Consider the following 15,383-nt stretch of genomic DNA (forward strand, 5'->3'; position numbering starts at 1 on the left):
GTGTTACTCTCACGGTGTAAAACATTCGGAGACCACGAATTAAAATCATGATCAAGAGATGTACGGTGTCTCCGCATATCATACAGAAAATACGTCATATTCTAAATATATGCATCTCTTTTGCTTTCAGGAAAGACTGTACTTGTTGCAAGCTCTAAAACATGTGCCAAAATGCTGGGCCGTCGTTCAACCATTCTTATGCTCAATATTCATGCCGAAGTGCATTAATGACACAGTCGAATTGCCGTCTCATGAGATGTGCAAGATGATGTCAGGCCCCTGCCGGATGCTGATGAACAGCACGATATGGCCGAGTTTCACAAATTGCGAGAATACCAAGTTGTTCCCGCGTCTGTGCCAGAACGACATTAGGGAATTGAAGTTTAATACCTCGGGCAAATGCTTGAAACCCCTTGTACCTACCGACAATGTCCTTTCCATTTTCGATGGAGTTGAGGGCTGTGGGACGCAATGTTATGACCCGTTGTACACGCCTGACGAACACAACGAAATTCACTCGTTTATTGTATGGGCCGCGAGCATCTGCTGCATTTTCAACTTATTTACCATTGTAAGTTGGCACGAAGAAGACTTGTAAACATGTGTGAGTTATGTAATTTTATCATATACAAATTCCAGGTAACATTTTTGATAGATTGGAAAAGCGCAAACAAATATCCAGCGATAGTGATATTTTACATAAATTGTTGCTTTATGATGTCTTGCATTGGCTGGCTGGTACAATTCACTCCTGGCAGTAGAGACGTAATTGTATGTCGCAAAGATGGAACATTAAGAACAAGAGAACCGAGGTACGTTTCACGAATGCTAATGTAATGTAATGACCCTCGGTCGATCCTACTAGATTAAATATATTATAATTTATTTTCACTAGCGGAGAAAACCTATCTTGCGTCGTTGTCTTCATCCTGGTGTATTATTCTTTGATGGCAGCCGTAGTATGGTTCGTAATATTGACGTACGCCTGGCACATGAGCTTCCGAGCACTCGGCACCATACAAGACCGGATAGACAAAAAGAGCGCTTACTTTCATCTAATCGCTTGGTGCGTACCACTCATCCTGACGGTTACAATCATGGCTTTAGGCCAGATTGACGGCAACAGCATGACGGGAATTTGCTTTGTGGGCTACGCCGATCATGCGTCCAAGATTTTTGTGCTGGGTCCCGTGTTGCTTGCTGTGCTAGTTGGAGGATATTTTCTATGCAGAGGTAGATTTTCTTATCATTTGTGTGTTTGATTAATCGATACGACGATATTAAATTTTTAATATATTTTTAATGCTCTCTATATTTAAAATTGTGAGTATTAATTCATTATTATATACCGTATCGAAGTATTATTCTTACGTCTATGATATACGATGCTACATGCATTTCAGGGCTCTATACGCTTATTCGCTTGAAAATAAGCAGTCAAGAGATCATATCTGAAAGAGCAAGTTCAAAGATAAAACAAACCATTGTCCGAATGGGGCTTTTTTCCATAGCTATTCTTGCAGCTGTGGTAGTGACATTTTACTGTCACATTTATGAAATTCAGAACTCGCAGCAGTGGAAACAGAGCTTCAGAAGTTACATGATGTAAGCAAGACTCCAATACACATAATATTGTTAGTTCTCATATATTCAAGAAATTTTACATAATAGAGCATTTTCTATAAACGCATCTGAACTGTGATCACTATAGTGATTACGTTCATTACCCCGTATATAATACTTTTTACTTGATTTAGTCTCAGGAATATGCTGTTGCAATAGTGTTCCAATTATTGAAAATTTTTCTGTATGTAAATTTTATGTGGTACAATACACAAAAATTTTCAATAATTGAAGCACTATTGCAACAGCATATTCCTGAAATCAAATTAAGTAAAAAAAGTCCTGTACTACTTTTCTCTCCGACAAACAGTTATCGAGATATCATAAGCTCTAAACATTGACAAAGTTATAAATTTTTTCTTGAATATCTCAAATAGTATTAGGTAAATAAAAAAATGTCAGATCTTTTCTATGTATATGTATATTCTCCCCTTTTAATTTATTTTTGTTTTTCATTACCTTTATTCTGTTTTCCTCGCTGTCTAACTTTGCTATGATTACTTTCCCGCTTTTCTTAATATTCAGTCTTTACAGTCTTATCTCTAGCTTTTCTTTTATTAAATTCTCTACCTTTTTCTTGATTCCATATTATTTTCCTCGTTACTCATTACTTTTATTGCTATATTATTTCTCCTCTCCTCTTTTTATTTCTCTGTCATCCATTCTTTAACTTGCCTATCTCTCTATCACTAAACTTTCCTTCGCTCATCATCGATCCTTTATATTTACTCCTATTACTACTTCTACTTCTATTTCCTCTGCTACAATTACTACTTCTCTCGCTTTCCCTCTCATTGTCGCTTCCCTCTGTCCTGCTATCCCTCCTATTTTTTCCCATCTCTTCCATTCCCTAATCATCCTATTTAGATCCATCATTTTTTCTTCTACTGTTCTCAGTTTTTCCTCGAATCTTTTTTCCGTCTTTATACATTCTTCTAAATACTCCTCGCATTTCCTTTTAATCTCTCTTCTTTCATTTCTATCATATATCTCCTAATTTGTTCTACCTCTTCTTTCTTTAACCTATCTTCCTCTTTCTCTACTTTCTCGTTAAAAGTTATTCTCTTCCCCTTGTCTTCTTCCTCTGTCAGTTTCCTTTGCTTATCATCCTTTATTTTCTCTTTCTTTTCTTTCTACCTTACCTATTTTACTAATCTTACCGCCTCCTCTTCCCGCCATATTCTCAACTTTCCCGCCCGTTCTTTCCGGGCTTAACTGTCTCCTATTCCTTCCGCTATCCCTCTTGCCTGTAATCTCCCTGCTGCTATGCAACCTCTCCCTTTCTCCTACTTATCTATTCTATTCCTACTTAACTTTAGCACTCTTTTCCGCTACGGAAATCACACCGCTCTCGCGACTACACTTGCTCTCTCACACGCCATCTAACCAAGTCTCTGTAATTGTTATTAAATGCACACGCTTACTAGACATGTATTAGCTAAATGTAAATGTAATGTGACTGAATTTATTTACAGATGCACGATTGTAACAAAGTATGCGGATATATCTGAATGTAAAATGGACGTGAGACCTAGCACGGGTAAACTGCAATTGCATTTGCTTGCATTATTTTCTACTGGAATACTCATGTCCTCGTGGATTTGGACTAGCTCGACAGTCAACACGTGGCGCAGATTTCTGAAAAGGTAAATTTCAATACATCCTAGATTACTTACCGTGTTAACTTGCCATTGTCGTCATTAATGCGATTCTGAATAGCATGTGTTTTCTTCTCGTTTGCAGTCTCCTCAAACACGAGGCTGAAGAGCCTCCTGTAAGACTAAGCAAGCATAAGCTCATTGCGCATGTATTCGCAAAGCGGAAGACTCTTAATAAGGCCGGTCGTTTATCCATAAGTTTTCACAACACCCACGCGGATCCGGTTGGGCTGAACTTTGATCTTAATTCCGGGGTGTCGCAAGACTTCAGCACCACCTGGGCGGACGCTTTACCCAAATTAGTAATGCGAAGGGGTGCACTGGTCGATGGTACCACAGGATCTGTGTCTAGTAATAGACGAAACTCGGTGGACTCTGAGATTAGTTATAGCTTTCGATGCGTTTCCATGGAATCTAGACGAAACTCTCTGGACTCGCAGATATCCGTGCAGATTGCACAGGTGAAGACGACACGAAAGGTCGCAAGCCGGTCGCGCGGTCGTCGTGGGAAGAACAGAAGGGACTTCGGGAAGTCTCGATCAGCCAAAATCAATCCGCTCTCTAGGAGAGGTAGCACCACTTCTCAAGACAGTCAACTAATGGCTCAAGTTCCAATTCAGATGCCCAATATGGGCAGAAGACTGGGGAACGCTGGATTGGACGAACGAGCCTTAAAAATTATCGACACTAAACACACGGGCATGCTGCTGCCATTTTTATTGGGAGGACAAAGCGGCAGCGACGAAAATTTAAGTAGTGAGGAGAAGAAAAATCAAGATATGGTTAATAAGGACGTCGACCTGGAAGCATGCAATATGGAAAAGGAAGATGAACAGGATAGTGATAGTGAGAACAGTCGGTCAGAGGATGAAGTGACAATGTTAGATCCTGAGAACGCGCACGAGCGTAATAAAAATAAAGAGCGTAGCAATAAGAACTGTAAGACTTATAATCATGAAAGTGGTAGAAGAAATCGCGAGAGTGGTCATAGGGGCAAGTACGTTTTGCAGGACGAAACTATCTTCAAGCATCTGCTTCAGGAGGCTAACGACATTAAGGCGAAGAACGACAATGAGAAGAAAGAGGCGTATAGGAAAGCTGTGATGAGCAATTTGGATTCTAGTCTCACCTCGTGTTATCCAGAATTAACAAGATTGCTGCAAGGTGACGGACAAACTAACGCTAGAGAAATGGCGACGCAAACCTCGCTGCCGCTGGATATACTGGAGATGGAAGAGTTAAAGCAGAGTATCGACGAGATAATTAATAATAGGCATTGTAGCTCCAAGGGGACTCAAATATCGCCGCAATTGAAAAAAAGTAACAATATCACGACATAAGACTGAAAACTACACAGTGCATTCAAATAGTTCCAGGTAAGTTCCTCCCGCTCGTAAAAAAGTACAAATGACGCTATCCGGGGTTGGAAAGTAACTCGTTACTTGTGATGAAGTTACAGTTACAGTTACGTTTTTTGGTAACACTAACTTAACTTTGTTACTTTCGCTTCATCTGTAACTTAACTCAGTTAATTTTTTCTATAACTAATAACTAATTTAATATAGTATTATTATTATATAAATTATATTAATAGTTACTTTATATATATAATTATATATATAAAGTATATGTAATATAAAAAAATAAAATAAATATAATTATATAAAAGTATAAATTAGATTAATAGTTACTTTATATATATTTTAAACCTCCACAGAACGCATTAAGCGCATAAATGCCTTTATTGACACTTTACAATTCAAATGTAGATTTGATATTTTTTATTTTTGTTGCAAGAAAGTAACTGCAAAGTAGCAATTCGTTATTTTTTTTTAGTAACTGTAACTGTAACGCGTTACTTTTCATAACTGGTAACTTGTAACTGTAATTAGTTACATTTTTAGCGAAAAAACTGTAACTGTAACCAGATACTTTTATAAAGTAACTTGGCCAACCCTGGCGCTATCTCCACGAAACCGGCGGGATAAGCAAACCTAGCAACGACCTTTAGTCACGTGTATCAAGCATCAATTTTTTATTTCGCGCTTATTTGTATTGTCTACATTGTAGCAGAGAGGCGCATGCGTTGCTTCCTAGAGTTGAAATTGACATTGGCTGCTTAAGGGCGCCCATCTTACTTATTGTTATTTATTACTGACAAGTAATTAGGTTAGGTTATTTATTACTGACAAGTAATAAATAACAATAAGTAAGATGGGCGCCCTTATGTAAAGCAGATTGTTATTTATTACTGACAAGTAGTAAATAACAAACTGGCTCTTGGCACACTGAATTCCATGAGTACTGAGTGCTCACTCAGTTCTGCCCAATGAAAAACGCTATAGGTTGATTGTTTTTGTATTTTTTTTGTATTTGAAACAATACTTCCATTTTCTTTTCGAGTTCTTGTTTTTCAGAAAATATTTTTTTTCTTCTTGCTGATGGCACATTGCTTCCATTCTCTTTTCAAATTTTTTTTACCGAGACATTGATCTATTATGAAAATTTGTCGAATCAGACTTTATTTCTTAATTTCTCTGCTCGTAAAATACGTAAATAAAAAATAAAAACACTTCCATTAATTAATCTTTTATAATTCAAACTCAAGGTATCTGTTAATATCGATCTATTCATTATTTTTTATTAGTTTTTCTCTTCCAAGGTTGGATAGTGTCCAGTTAAAAATATAAAAGTTAAAAAGTTAAAAAGTTAAATAATTTTAACTTGACTTAGTTACCCTATAAACTTAACTTTTAACTTAATTTAGTTATATTTATCGGTAACTTTTAACTTTTAATTTACCTTTCTTAAAATTAGCCATACCATAAATAAATGCGTTGCGAGACGCCGGGCACGGCGTGTAGGATGGCCATCCTGCTGGAACCACATGTTAACACGTGATTCCGGTGGCACCTCATCCAACAAGTCGACAAGCTTGTCTCGTAGAAAGTTTCGGTACCCTTCGCCATCGACCCTACCATCAATAAAATGTGACCCAATGATGTGGTCCACGAGAATGCCCGCCCAAACATTCACCGACCACCTGACTTGACTGTTTGCTTGCCGCATCCAGTGAGGATTTTCGGTGGCCCAGTAATGTAAGTTGTGGCGGTTGACGATGCCATTATTATGAAAAGTACATTCATCCGAAAATAAAATGTACTTTGTGAAATAATAATTTTCCTCACTTACATCAAGGAGCTACCGACAATATCTCATTCTGCGAGCTTCATCATTATTATGCAGCTCTTGTCATCAATTTAGTTTTCTAACGAATCTTTTTCTAACATTTTTAAGAAAAACTAGGTAAAAAATTTTGGGGAATAATAACTTTTGTTTTAAATAGGGCGTCTTTCAAAAAGTTCATATGGTCTTAGTATTTCCAGTTAGGTCCCGGTTTTCTTTTTTTGGTGCTCTTTTCTTCGTAAAGAATTTTGTATATATCGTCAATGCTTTAAAATTTGTTTCTGGCATCTGCCGTATATGTGCCTAAAATGCCTAAAAATTACACTATTTTAACCTAGTGGTAAGAAACAAAGGTCTTTCAAAACTAAAACTTATTTTTAGCATTTAGTCAGGGTAACTTTGTAAGGATGAAAGTGAGCCGCTTTTAAAGCCTTACATACCGTTGCCTGGCAAACTCCTACATCCCGTGCGATGGTCCGTGTACTGACATTTGGATTGTCAGTAACCATTTGTATTATGGGCGTAGTATCTACGCGTGGAGTTTGCCCTGTGTGAAAAAAGCACTGAATGTAATGCTAAAAAGACACAATATTTAAAATTTTATTATCAGAAAACCTCTTAAAATATGTACCTGAAGGCTTAGTAGGTTTAAATTGTCCATGTGCTCGCAAACGCGCTGCCAGCCTCATAAAAACTGTATGATCTGGCTTTCTGCGTTCCGGGTATGTACGAGCATAAACACTCGCAGCTACTCGCGGTCGTTCGTTGCACTTCCCAAATATCATCATCATATCGAACATTTAACTATTCGTGAAAACCATCTTGGCAACTAACGTGTTACGTGTTCCACGAGATGCGGTACCGAAGTGAGCTGAGACCAGAAATGCTACGAACAAATGAATGTCAATCTTCTGATTTTCAATTGTTTCGTCATAGCAGACAGAACGAACAGTCTGCTAAAATTTTCTTATACAGCGTCATGAAATCAATTTAGTTTTCTAACGAATCTTTTTCTAACATTTTTAAGAAAAACTAGGTAACAAATTTTGGGGAATAATAACTTTTGTATTAAATAGGGCGTCTTTCAAAAAGTTCATATGGTCTTAGTATTTCCAGTTAGGTCCAGGTTTTCTTTTTTTGGTGCTCTTTTCTTCGTAAAGAATTTTTCATATATCATCAATTACACTATTTTAATCTAGTGGTAAGAAACAAAGGTCTTTCAAAACTAAAACTTATTTTTAGCATTTAACGCAGCGGCAACTTCTTGCCACGCTTCTGGTCGTGTCTTCCTTTTTTCAAATTGTAATTGAAATTATTAAGTTATGTTACATCGTCCAATTTACTATAAATTGTATGAAGTTCAAGGCTTTTGTTTAAATCCGTGTCTCCTTCATCAATTTCCTCGTCAGTTTCAATATTATTTTCGAAGTTTTCTGAACATGTAATTAGTTCAAGAACCTCCACCGGAAGTGTTTTACGTACCCTCTTTTCCATTCTTTTCTTAAGACTAATAGTGGAAATGAGAATATCCGATGTTTCAAATGCCCTGTTCATTACATCTGTCATGATGTGAACTCTGCTGGTCTTCCGTGCGTGATATAATCTGTCATTTTTATATAATTTATTTCGACTTTCTACTGCATCTTCCCCAAGAACTCCAACAGGGAGCACAGAATTTATAATTATTTCAGCACCATGTGCAAGAACTTTATACACAACTGGGGGCATTTTGAACCAGCTATAATGTTCATTATAAATTTTAGCGGTAGTTAAACAAAGACTCCGAAATTTATCTGGATTAATTGGTAACTGGCAATTTATTGCAATTAGAATTATTCTGAAATTTTGTATCAAATCCACATTAATATCTAAAATTTCTGCTAGTAATTCCGGTTTTTCAAAGGCTCTTCTGCACACATTTCCCGTAGTACTTGTTCCAGCACCACCGATTCTTGGTTGATCTATTGACATACAAAATTTGCTTTTAAATCTGTCTTGAATTAAAGCTTTTCTCTTTTTTAAAATGTCTTTTTGTTCGGTTCCATATACTTTCCAAACTTTTAGATCATGACGATAGGAAATATGAAGCAAGCATTCAAAAATTCTAATCCACATATGTAGTGGAGATATACCAAATTCTAACGCACCTGGCTTTGGTTCAAATACACTACCTCCAAAGTTCTTGATGTCGTTCATTTTGCTAGGTGTAGCAAAGCATATGGGACAATTTACAACACCAGCACATCCAGTCAAAACAGACAAAACTTATCCGTCGATTAAAGTACAAACCATAGTGTATGTAACTGTAATCGTTTTTCCATTAGATAATGTACATGTAAAAGATTCCAAATCGTCTATCTGTTTTTTCATTTCATCATAAGTATTCTGTATTTCTATTGTAGTCTCTTTTTTATATTGAAGCATAATTGGTGAACAAAATCTTACTGATTGAGGTGTTCTATTACACCAATAGATTGAGCCATAATTAGCAATTAAGCGCAATGGAATTGTTGTGGTAGCTATCAGACTAGTATCTGAACTTCCTATCGAGACTCCTGAACTACTAAATGCTTGATTATATGCAGAGTGACCTGTAGAACCATCAAATCCCCAAGATGAAATTAGCGTTGCTTCTGTAAACTGCAACGATTTTTCTTGCAAGTCCGCTTCAATCACTTCTGCCTGCATTTCAATAAGTTTTTAACTTTATGATTTAGTAAGTTTTGAAGTGGTACTTTAGCGGAAATATCGTTTACAACAAGCCCACTAGGATGACATTTATATTTTTCAGCTAGAACTAGATCATACCTAGGCCAAATATCTGCTTTTCTACGTTTACATTCTAAATGCATGTTTATATATTGTTGCTTTGATAAATTGTTATCGAGTAAATAAGCAAGAGCTTCTTCTGGCGTTTCTTTTTCTATCATATGATTCGGACTGTTAGGAGTTGACATAATACTTATGAGATTTCTCAGAAGTTGACTTATAATTTTTGTTAAATCATGCTGTTTATGTTTTCTTGCTGAAAACTCAGCAGCCATCAGAAATTTCTCCGTACACATCTGATTTTCATTACAGAACTGAGCAATAGTTCTTCGTTTAGATCTCGTAGATTTTTTTTAGATTCTTCGTTTCGTAGATTCTTCTATTGACTATCCAAGCAGCGAACTTTCTGGCCATTTGAACAGCATAGGATACACACTCATCCACTTGTTGATGTATAGGATATCTCTCATAAACATCTTTATGGTGAAACTCTGTTATTCTTGTCTGCAGAGGCACACCAGGGTAGCAGGAACCTTCAAGCTGAAATACCTCAAGCGGAACAACCCATGTGCAGTTGGGACATTCAAAGAAAAGTGCCATTTGTTTAGGCTGAGGTACATGGTTTTCCGTGTAGTGTGCTAGGACAGATAGACCATAGAGAAAGCAGCTCTGAAAACATATTGTGTAATTTATGCCCCCTTTGGAGTACTCCAGCGCCGTGTCGGACGTTATAGAATAGAAGCTTGAGTGATTCAAGTTCTGATTTGCCATGCCCCCCCTTCTCATGGCTGGACAAGGGAGACGGTGTGTCAAAGAACCGGAGTACACATGTTGAGTATTTCTGGAGATCGGAGACGGAAAGGGTAGTCTTCTCACGGAGGAGAACATCCAGCAGGTGTGTTAATTGGGGATTTCCCTTGACCCAACCATGAAGTTTCATGAGTTGCTTTATGCTGGAAACGAGGCTCCCTATCTCTACTACTTGAAGAACGGCTCGCTTAGCTCTCAGTTGCAGCTTTGCAGTTTGTAGGATCGTCAGCTTGTCCATCGCGTACGCGTCGAAAGTTTCTTTCTCTGGTAGCCATTTCCTCAACTCGGCTTTCTGCATTATCTTGTAGTATGGAATCTTCCGATCGAACATCTTGATCAGTTCCACGCTGAGCGCTTCCCAGCTTTCCAACGCATTCCCGCTCTGGATATCGTACCATTGTTTTGCCGTTCTCGCCCATCTTTACCCCCTCTCCACCGGGCGAATGTATCGGGCGCGGATTAACACAAGAATTACCTGAGAGGCGTTGCAGAATCGGAGTTTTCTTCGGAGACGCGGATCGAACTTATCACTATACGAGCAAAACGACACGTCTCCAAAACTAAAACTTATTTTTACCATTTAACGCAGCGGCAACTTCTTGCCACGCTTCTGGTCGTGTCTTCCTTTTTTCAAACGGTAGGTTGGTATTCCGCAAAACTGGTCTTTTTCTAACTTCATTTAAGAGTTGAATTTCTTCGTTATAACAGAATCTTATTGTATTCTTCAAAAATCATGATGCATCTGTTTGATTAATTTCTAAACGAATGAATTATTTTCAAATTTGGCACTAGGTTTACCCCCAATATGGTTACTGTATATGTCACGAAAATAAATCTGTAAAATTTTCTTATACAGTGTCATGTGAGTGAAATCAATTTAAATATGACTATGGCTATTGCGTGCCGGAGTTCGCTAGGAAAAGAAGGAGATTGCGAAGGAAAAATATTCGTCGAGCGTTCACTTAAGTTCTAACGGGGATGTCACACCTCCCCACTTATTTTAAAATATCGGCCAATGTGCCGGGATTTTATATAAAAGAAAAAGATATTTTATGCTTACGAACTATACGGGATTTCTCGTTTCTGTGTCCCGTAATTTTTGAAATAGAGCTGCGTACTCATGACGCGGGCTGTTGTTGTCTCTCGGGTCTGCGTGCAGGAAAGGGGCGGGTTGTCGATCTTCTGTCGATGGAAGGGTGTCCGCAGGTGGCTCAGGTGTTGTCTTCTTCTCCGGCTGCTGTCCCAGATGTAGTAAGAGGTGCGTGATTGAGCTCCAGACGGCTCCCAGCTGATGCATGCTCCATCCGTACACCGAGTGGAGTGCGTAGCCGTGAATAAGGGTATCGATAATAAGCTTGGCTACTCGGATAATGATAAAGATTGCCAGAACTCATGCACTGGCTGAACCGAAGGTGACGAAGCCTTGCCATGCTTTCTTTCCTGCAGACTCGGCGATTTGTTCGAGAGCGTCTTCGTCTATCAAATTCATTATTGAAACGCTGCCGGGCGGAATGTCTCTGCCCATAGCTCCACGTGCAATGGTATTCAACATGGAGGGCCTTTCCACCGGGAACATGATGTGTGATTTCAGCCTCTCTAGGTCCTCTGTGCTGTATATTCCACTAGTTGCCAAGGACGATGGGCTCACATACTTCCACGAGGAGTGCGTCAACGGCTGGATGATTGGCGGTGCCGTTGACTCCCTTGGTTTCGGCGTCAGTTGAAACCAAGTCCCTTGGATTTTATACATCGCAGGGAGCAGATCGTTGCAATCTCGTGGTGTGCCCTTCCGCGTCAATATCCTCGACCGCGGAAGAAGGAAAAGTGACGCGTTCCGGTGTGAGACGGGGAGCTCATTGAAGCACTGCTCCGTGGGTCTCACCTTGCATTCGACCGGAACGCATTTCACGAGGTGAATTACTTCACCTGTGGTCACTGCGGTGTATCCCGGTCCTTTGGCTAGGCGATGCGCCATTTCGTCCGGCGCCACGCTGGCAAGAGAGAGCGCGTTCTGTAAGATTTGGCGCTCAAGAGCGCATTTCTGCTCCATGATGTCCTTGTAAAGTTGTGTAAGCTGCGTTTTGATATGTTTCTCTACGTAGATGAATTTGGAATTCACGTACGAGAAAATATCAAGATTGTCCACTGCGATCTTGGAGCGCGTTCGGAAGGTACGCCCCTTCTGAGTTTCCAGGACGAGCAATTTCGGGTGTTCGGTCTGAATTAGCCTGTATCCACATAGGTTGAAATCCGTAGTCCGGGTTAAAGCGAATGTTGTATCCTGCGTCGTCACCGTGTAGATGGTGGGCGCTGTTTGATTTGATTTTGGTGTTAGCTTCGTTGCGAGCCCTTCGTAAAGAATATCGTAGTGGTCGAAATGGCAGCTATCCATTGGAAGGGGCGGCCAGAATGTTTCCGCTCCTTCGGCGTCAATGCAGTATCCGGAAGTAATTTTGCAGTGCGTTCCCGTTGGAAGGATGATCTGTCCGGATGACCTCTTGGCTGGCGCGTTTTAAATAGGGCGTCTTTCAAAAAGTTCATATGGTCGTAGTATTTCCAGTTAGGTCCCCTTTTTCTCTTTTTGGTGCCATTGTTTTTTTGTAAAGAATTTATATGTATAGTAGCTAATCTTTTTATTCGTGTATAAATTAAAAAAATTAATAGTGGATTTCCACACCACCCTTGAGGTTCCACTAACGGCGCGTTAGGTTTTTAAAGTGGACCTTCGCCTGGAGCCCTATTGTACCGATGAAGTGGCGACCGAGTGCTCTAAGGGAGAGAGCGGCGGCAGGTTTAATTTATACCTAGTGGTAAAAAACAAAGGTCCTTCAAAACTAAAACTTATTTTTACCATTTAACGCAGCGGCAACTTCTTGCTACGCTTCTGGTCGTGTCGTGTCTTCCTTTTTTCAAATGGTAGGTTGGTATTCCGCAAAACTGGTCTAACTTCATTTAAGAGTTGAATTTCTTCGTTATAACAGAATCTTATTGTATTTTTCAAAAATCATGATGCATCTGTTTGATTAATTTCTAAACGAATGAATTATTTTCAAATTTGGCACTAGGTTTACCCCCAATATGGTTACTGTATAATGTATATAATATGTCACGAAAATAAATCTGTAAAATTTTCTTATACAGCGTCATGAAATCAATTTAGTTTTCTAACGAATCTTTTTCTAACATTTTTAAGAAAAACTAGGTAAAAAATTTTGGGGAATAATAACTTTTGTTTTAAATAGGGCGTCTTTCAAAAAGTTCATATGGTCGTAGTATTTCCAGTTAGGTCCCCGTTTTCTTTTTTTGGTGCTCTTTTCTTCGTAAAGAATTTTGTTTGTTGTTTTGTTTCCTTCTTAATGACCTAGTTTACATCGTGCACTTGATACGCGTATCAAATAGTAATAAATAGTAAATAACTAGTAAATTCGTTTGGTCATTGGCTGATCAGTTCAAATACACTATTTGATACGCGTATCAAGTGCACGATGTAAACTAGGCCTATAGGTTCCGCCTGGATGTTTGTCCTCGACAGTTTCTAGTGCGCCGTTGCCGGCGAGCTTACGTCGCCGCTCCCGCGTCTCGCGTCCCCACCCCTCGCCTGGCAATATCGAGACAGCAAGGTCTCAGTTCTTCAATAATAATGTCCTTTTCTATTTCAACAAAATTGCATTGTAATAATGGTGTTAGTTTCACTTGTATAATTGGCAATGCTTTTACTCTTTCTGTACAACCCTCTGTACATTGGGATATCTCCTCGAATAATGGATATATCTGAAACAACTTTCTACACAAAAATCCAACTGATATTTCACAATTAAGAAGGAAACAATTATTCGGTAATGTTTTACTTGTAAATATTTCTTTTAAAATCATGAGGCAAAGTCTGTACGACGATTTTTTGATACCATAAGATGCCACTTAATTAATTAACTTAAAAAATTGTAAATCTTTCATAGTACATGTTAGAGTTTTAATACTTTCTGCATCAAAATAAGCAGCAATAAATATTTGTAAGATACTGTCAAGTGCACAAGTATTTGTTAATGAATATTTATTCTTTTGTATCTGAACTGGTTTTAGGGACATAGTGCTACCATTTTTTATGATCAGTATCTTATGTATATTGCTTTTTAATAAAAATTCATTTTGTACATTACCCTTTTGCAAATACTTCCCTTTGGATTGCGTATCCACGGATGCCAAGCCACGCCAATTTTCCACTTCTCTCGTTGCAATTAATGAATGTTCATGTCTTGGCAGCTGATACATATCCGCTTCTGTCCATAGCCTTCTTCTTCAATTGCTACTGAACATTCATCCAGAGCATGTATGGTACATATTTTTTACAGACATAACACATATGCCCACCGGTCGGCTCATGTTCGTTTTTACAAGCTGGACATTTTATTTCTGGATCCTTAGTCTGCGTGATGATCTTATGATGATTAATATCATTATCTCGTACATCTGGTACAGTTTCTACAGCTTCAGTATTTGCACGATTCGCATGTACTAGTTTCAAACGACTACTCATGAAATTCACATGCTTTGTGACGAATTCATCTGCACGCATGGGCGTTTTCTCTGTTTTCAACATAATATTTTTTATTATGTTAAAATGACTTTCTACTGAAGCACTGCTGGCTTGTATTCTACCAAATCCAAATTTATCTCGGCACACGCAAGACCACAAAGGAAGTAGTTTGATATCTTTCATAAGATAATCGACTAATTTGGACATATAATGTGCGTTTTCCCTGTCTCCTCCATTTTCAGCCAGTAAAGTCTTAACTTTGTCATCTATATCTTTTGCCCAGTTACTCCACTTATTAAAACTCTGCTCCGACGTTCCTTCCTCCGGGGTCGTCGTAGCGGCGGGTCGCTCCCTCGCGACCGCCGACAGCATTTGCTGCAGTAGCAGGTTCTGGGTCTTCTGCGCCTGGAGAATCTGCTGCTGCAGTTGCTGCATTGGCGCGGTGATTGCCGCGACGAGGGCCGTCATCTCCGGCGAGATCTGCTCCGATTGCGAGGGGCGTCTTGGTCCTTTCGGCACCGTCCCCGTGCTCGCCGGGCTTAGATTGTCGGTGCTTGCCGACTTGTGCGCCCACGTCTTTATCGTTGCTTCCAGGGTCGGGTTGAACCTGGTGCGCTCCGCTTGAGCCGTGAGCGCGCTCACTAGGGTCTCTTTATCCTCCGCCACCGGGAGGTGAGCCTTGCGAGCTGCCTCTTTGAGGTCCTCGACGGTCATGCCCTCGAATACCGCACGATCCATGCTTGTGCAAATGGAGGCCATCTTCCTGTTCCTTTTCATAATCTTTTGTATTTTCCATGATTATC

The 15,383-nt window shown here is 39.2% G+C and overlaps 1 protein-coding gene across 4 annotated transcripts in view; it reads left to right on the forward strand.

Moving 5' to 3' along the window:
* LOC105562497 (protein smoothened) overlaps positions 1-15,383 on the forward strand; it is a 29,538-nt gene continuing 14,155 nt past the window's right edge. Inside the window, exons 1-7 of one of the 4 annotated variants that reach the window (XM_012013382.1) lie at positions 1-571; positions 640-812; positions 896-1,233; positions 1,404-1,605; positions 3,099-3,269; positions 3,343-4,657; positions 6,099-6,176. In XM_012013382.1, the coding sequence (XP_011868772.1) occupies positions 59-571; positions 640-812; positions 896-1,233; positions 1,404-1,605; positions 3,099-3,269; positions 3,343-4,621 (2,676 nt within the window). In that variant the 5' untranslated portion in view covers positions 1-58 and the 3' untranslated portion in view covers positions 4,622-4,657; positions 6,099-6,176. Of the gene's footprint in view, positions 572-639; positions 813-895; positions 1,234-1,403; positions 1,606-3,098; positions 3,270-3,342; positions 4,763-6,098; positions 6,177-15,383 lie in introns of those variants that run through there. The other 3 variants (XR_001008976.1, XM_012013381.1, XM_012013383.1) reach the window with 3 other exon arrangements.

Source organism: Vollenhovia emeryi, unplaced genomic scaffold (genome assembly GCF_000949405.1).
Source record: "Vollenhovia emeryi isolate VEMERY1.0 unplaced genomic scaffold, V.emery_V1.0 DF939187.1, whole genome shotgun sequence".
NCBI classification, from domain to species: Eukaryota; Metazoa; Arthropoda; class Insecta; order Hymenoptera; family Formicidae; genus Vollenhovia; species Vollenhovia emeryi.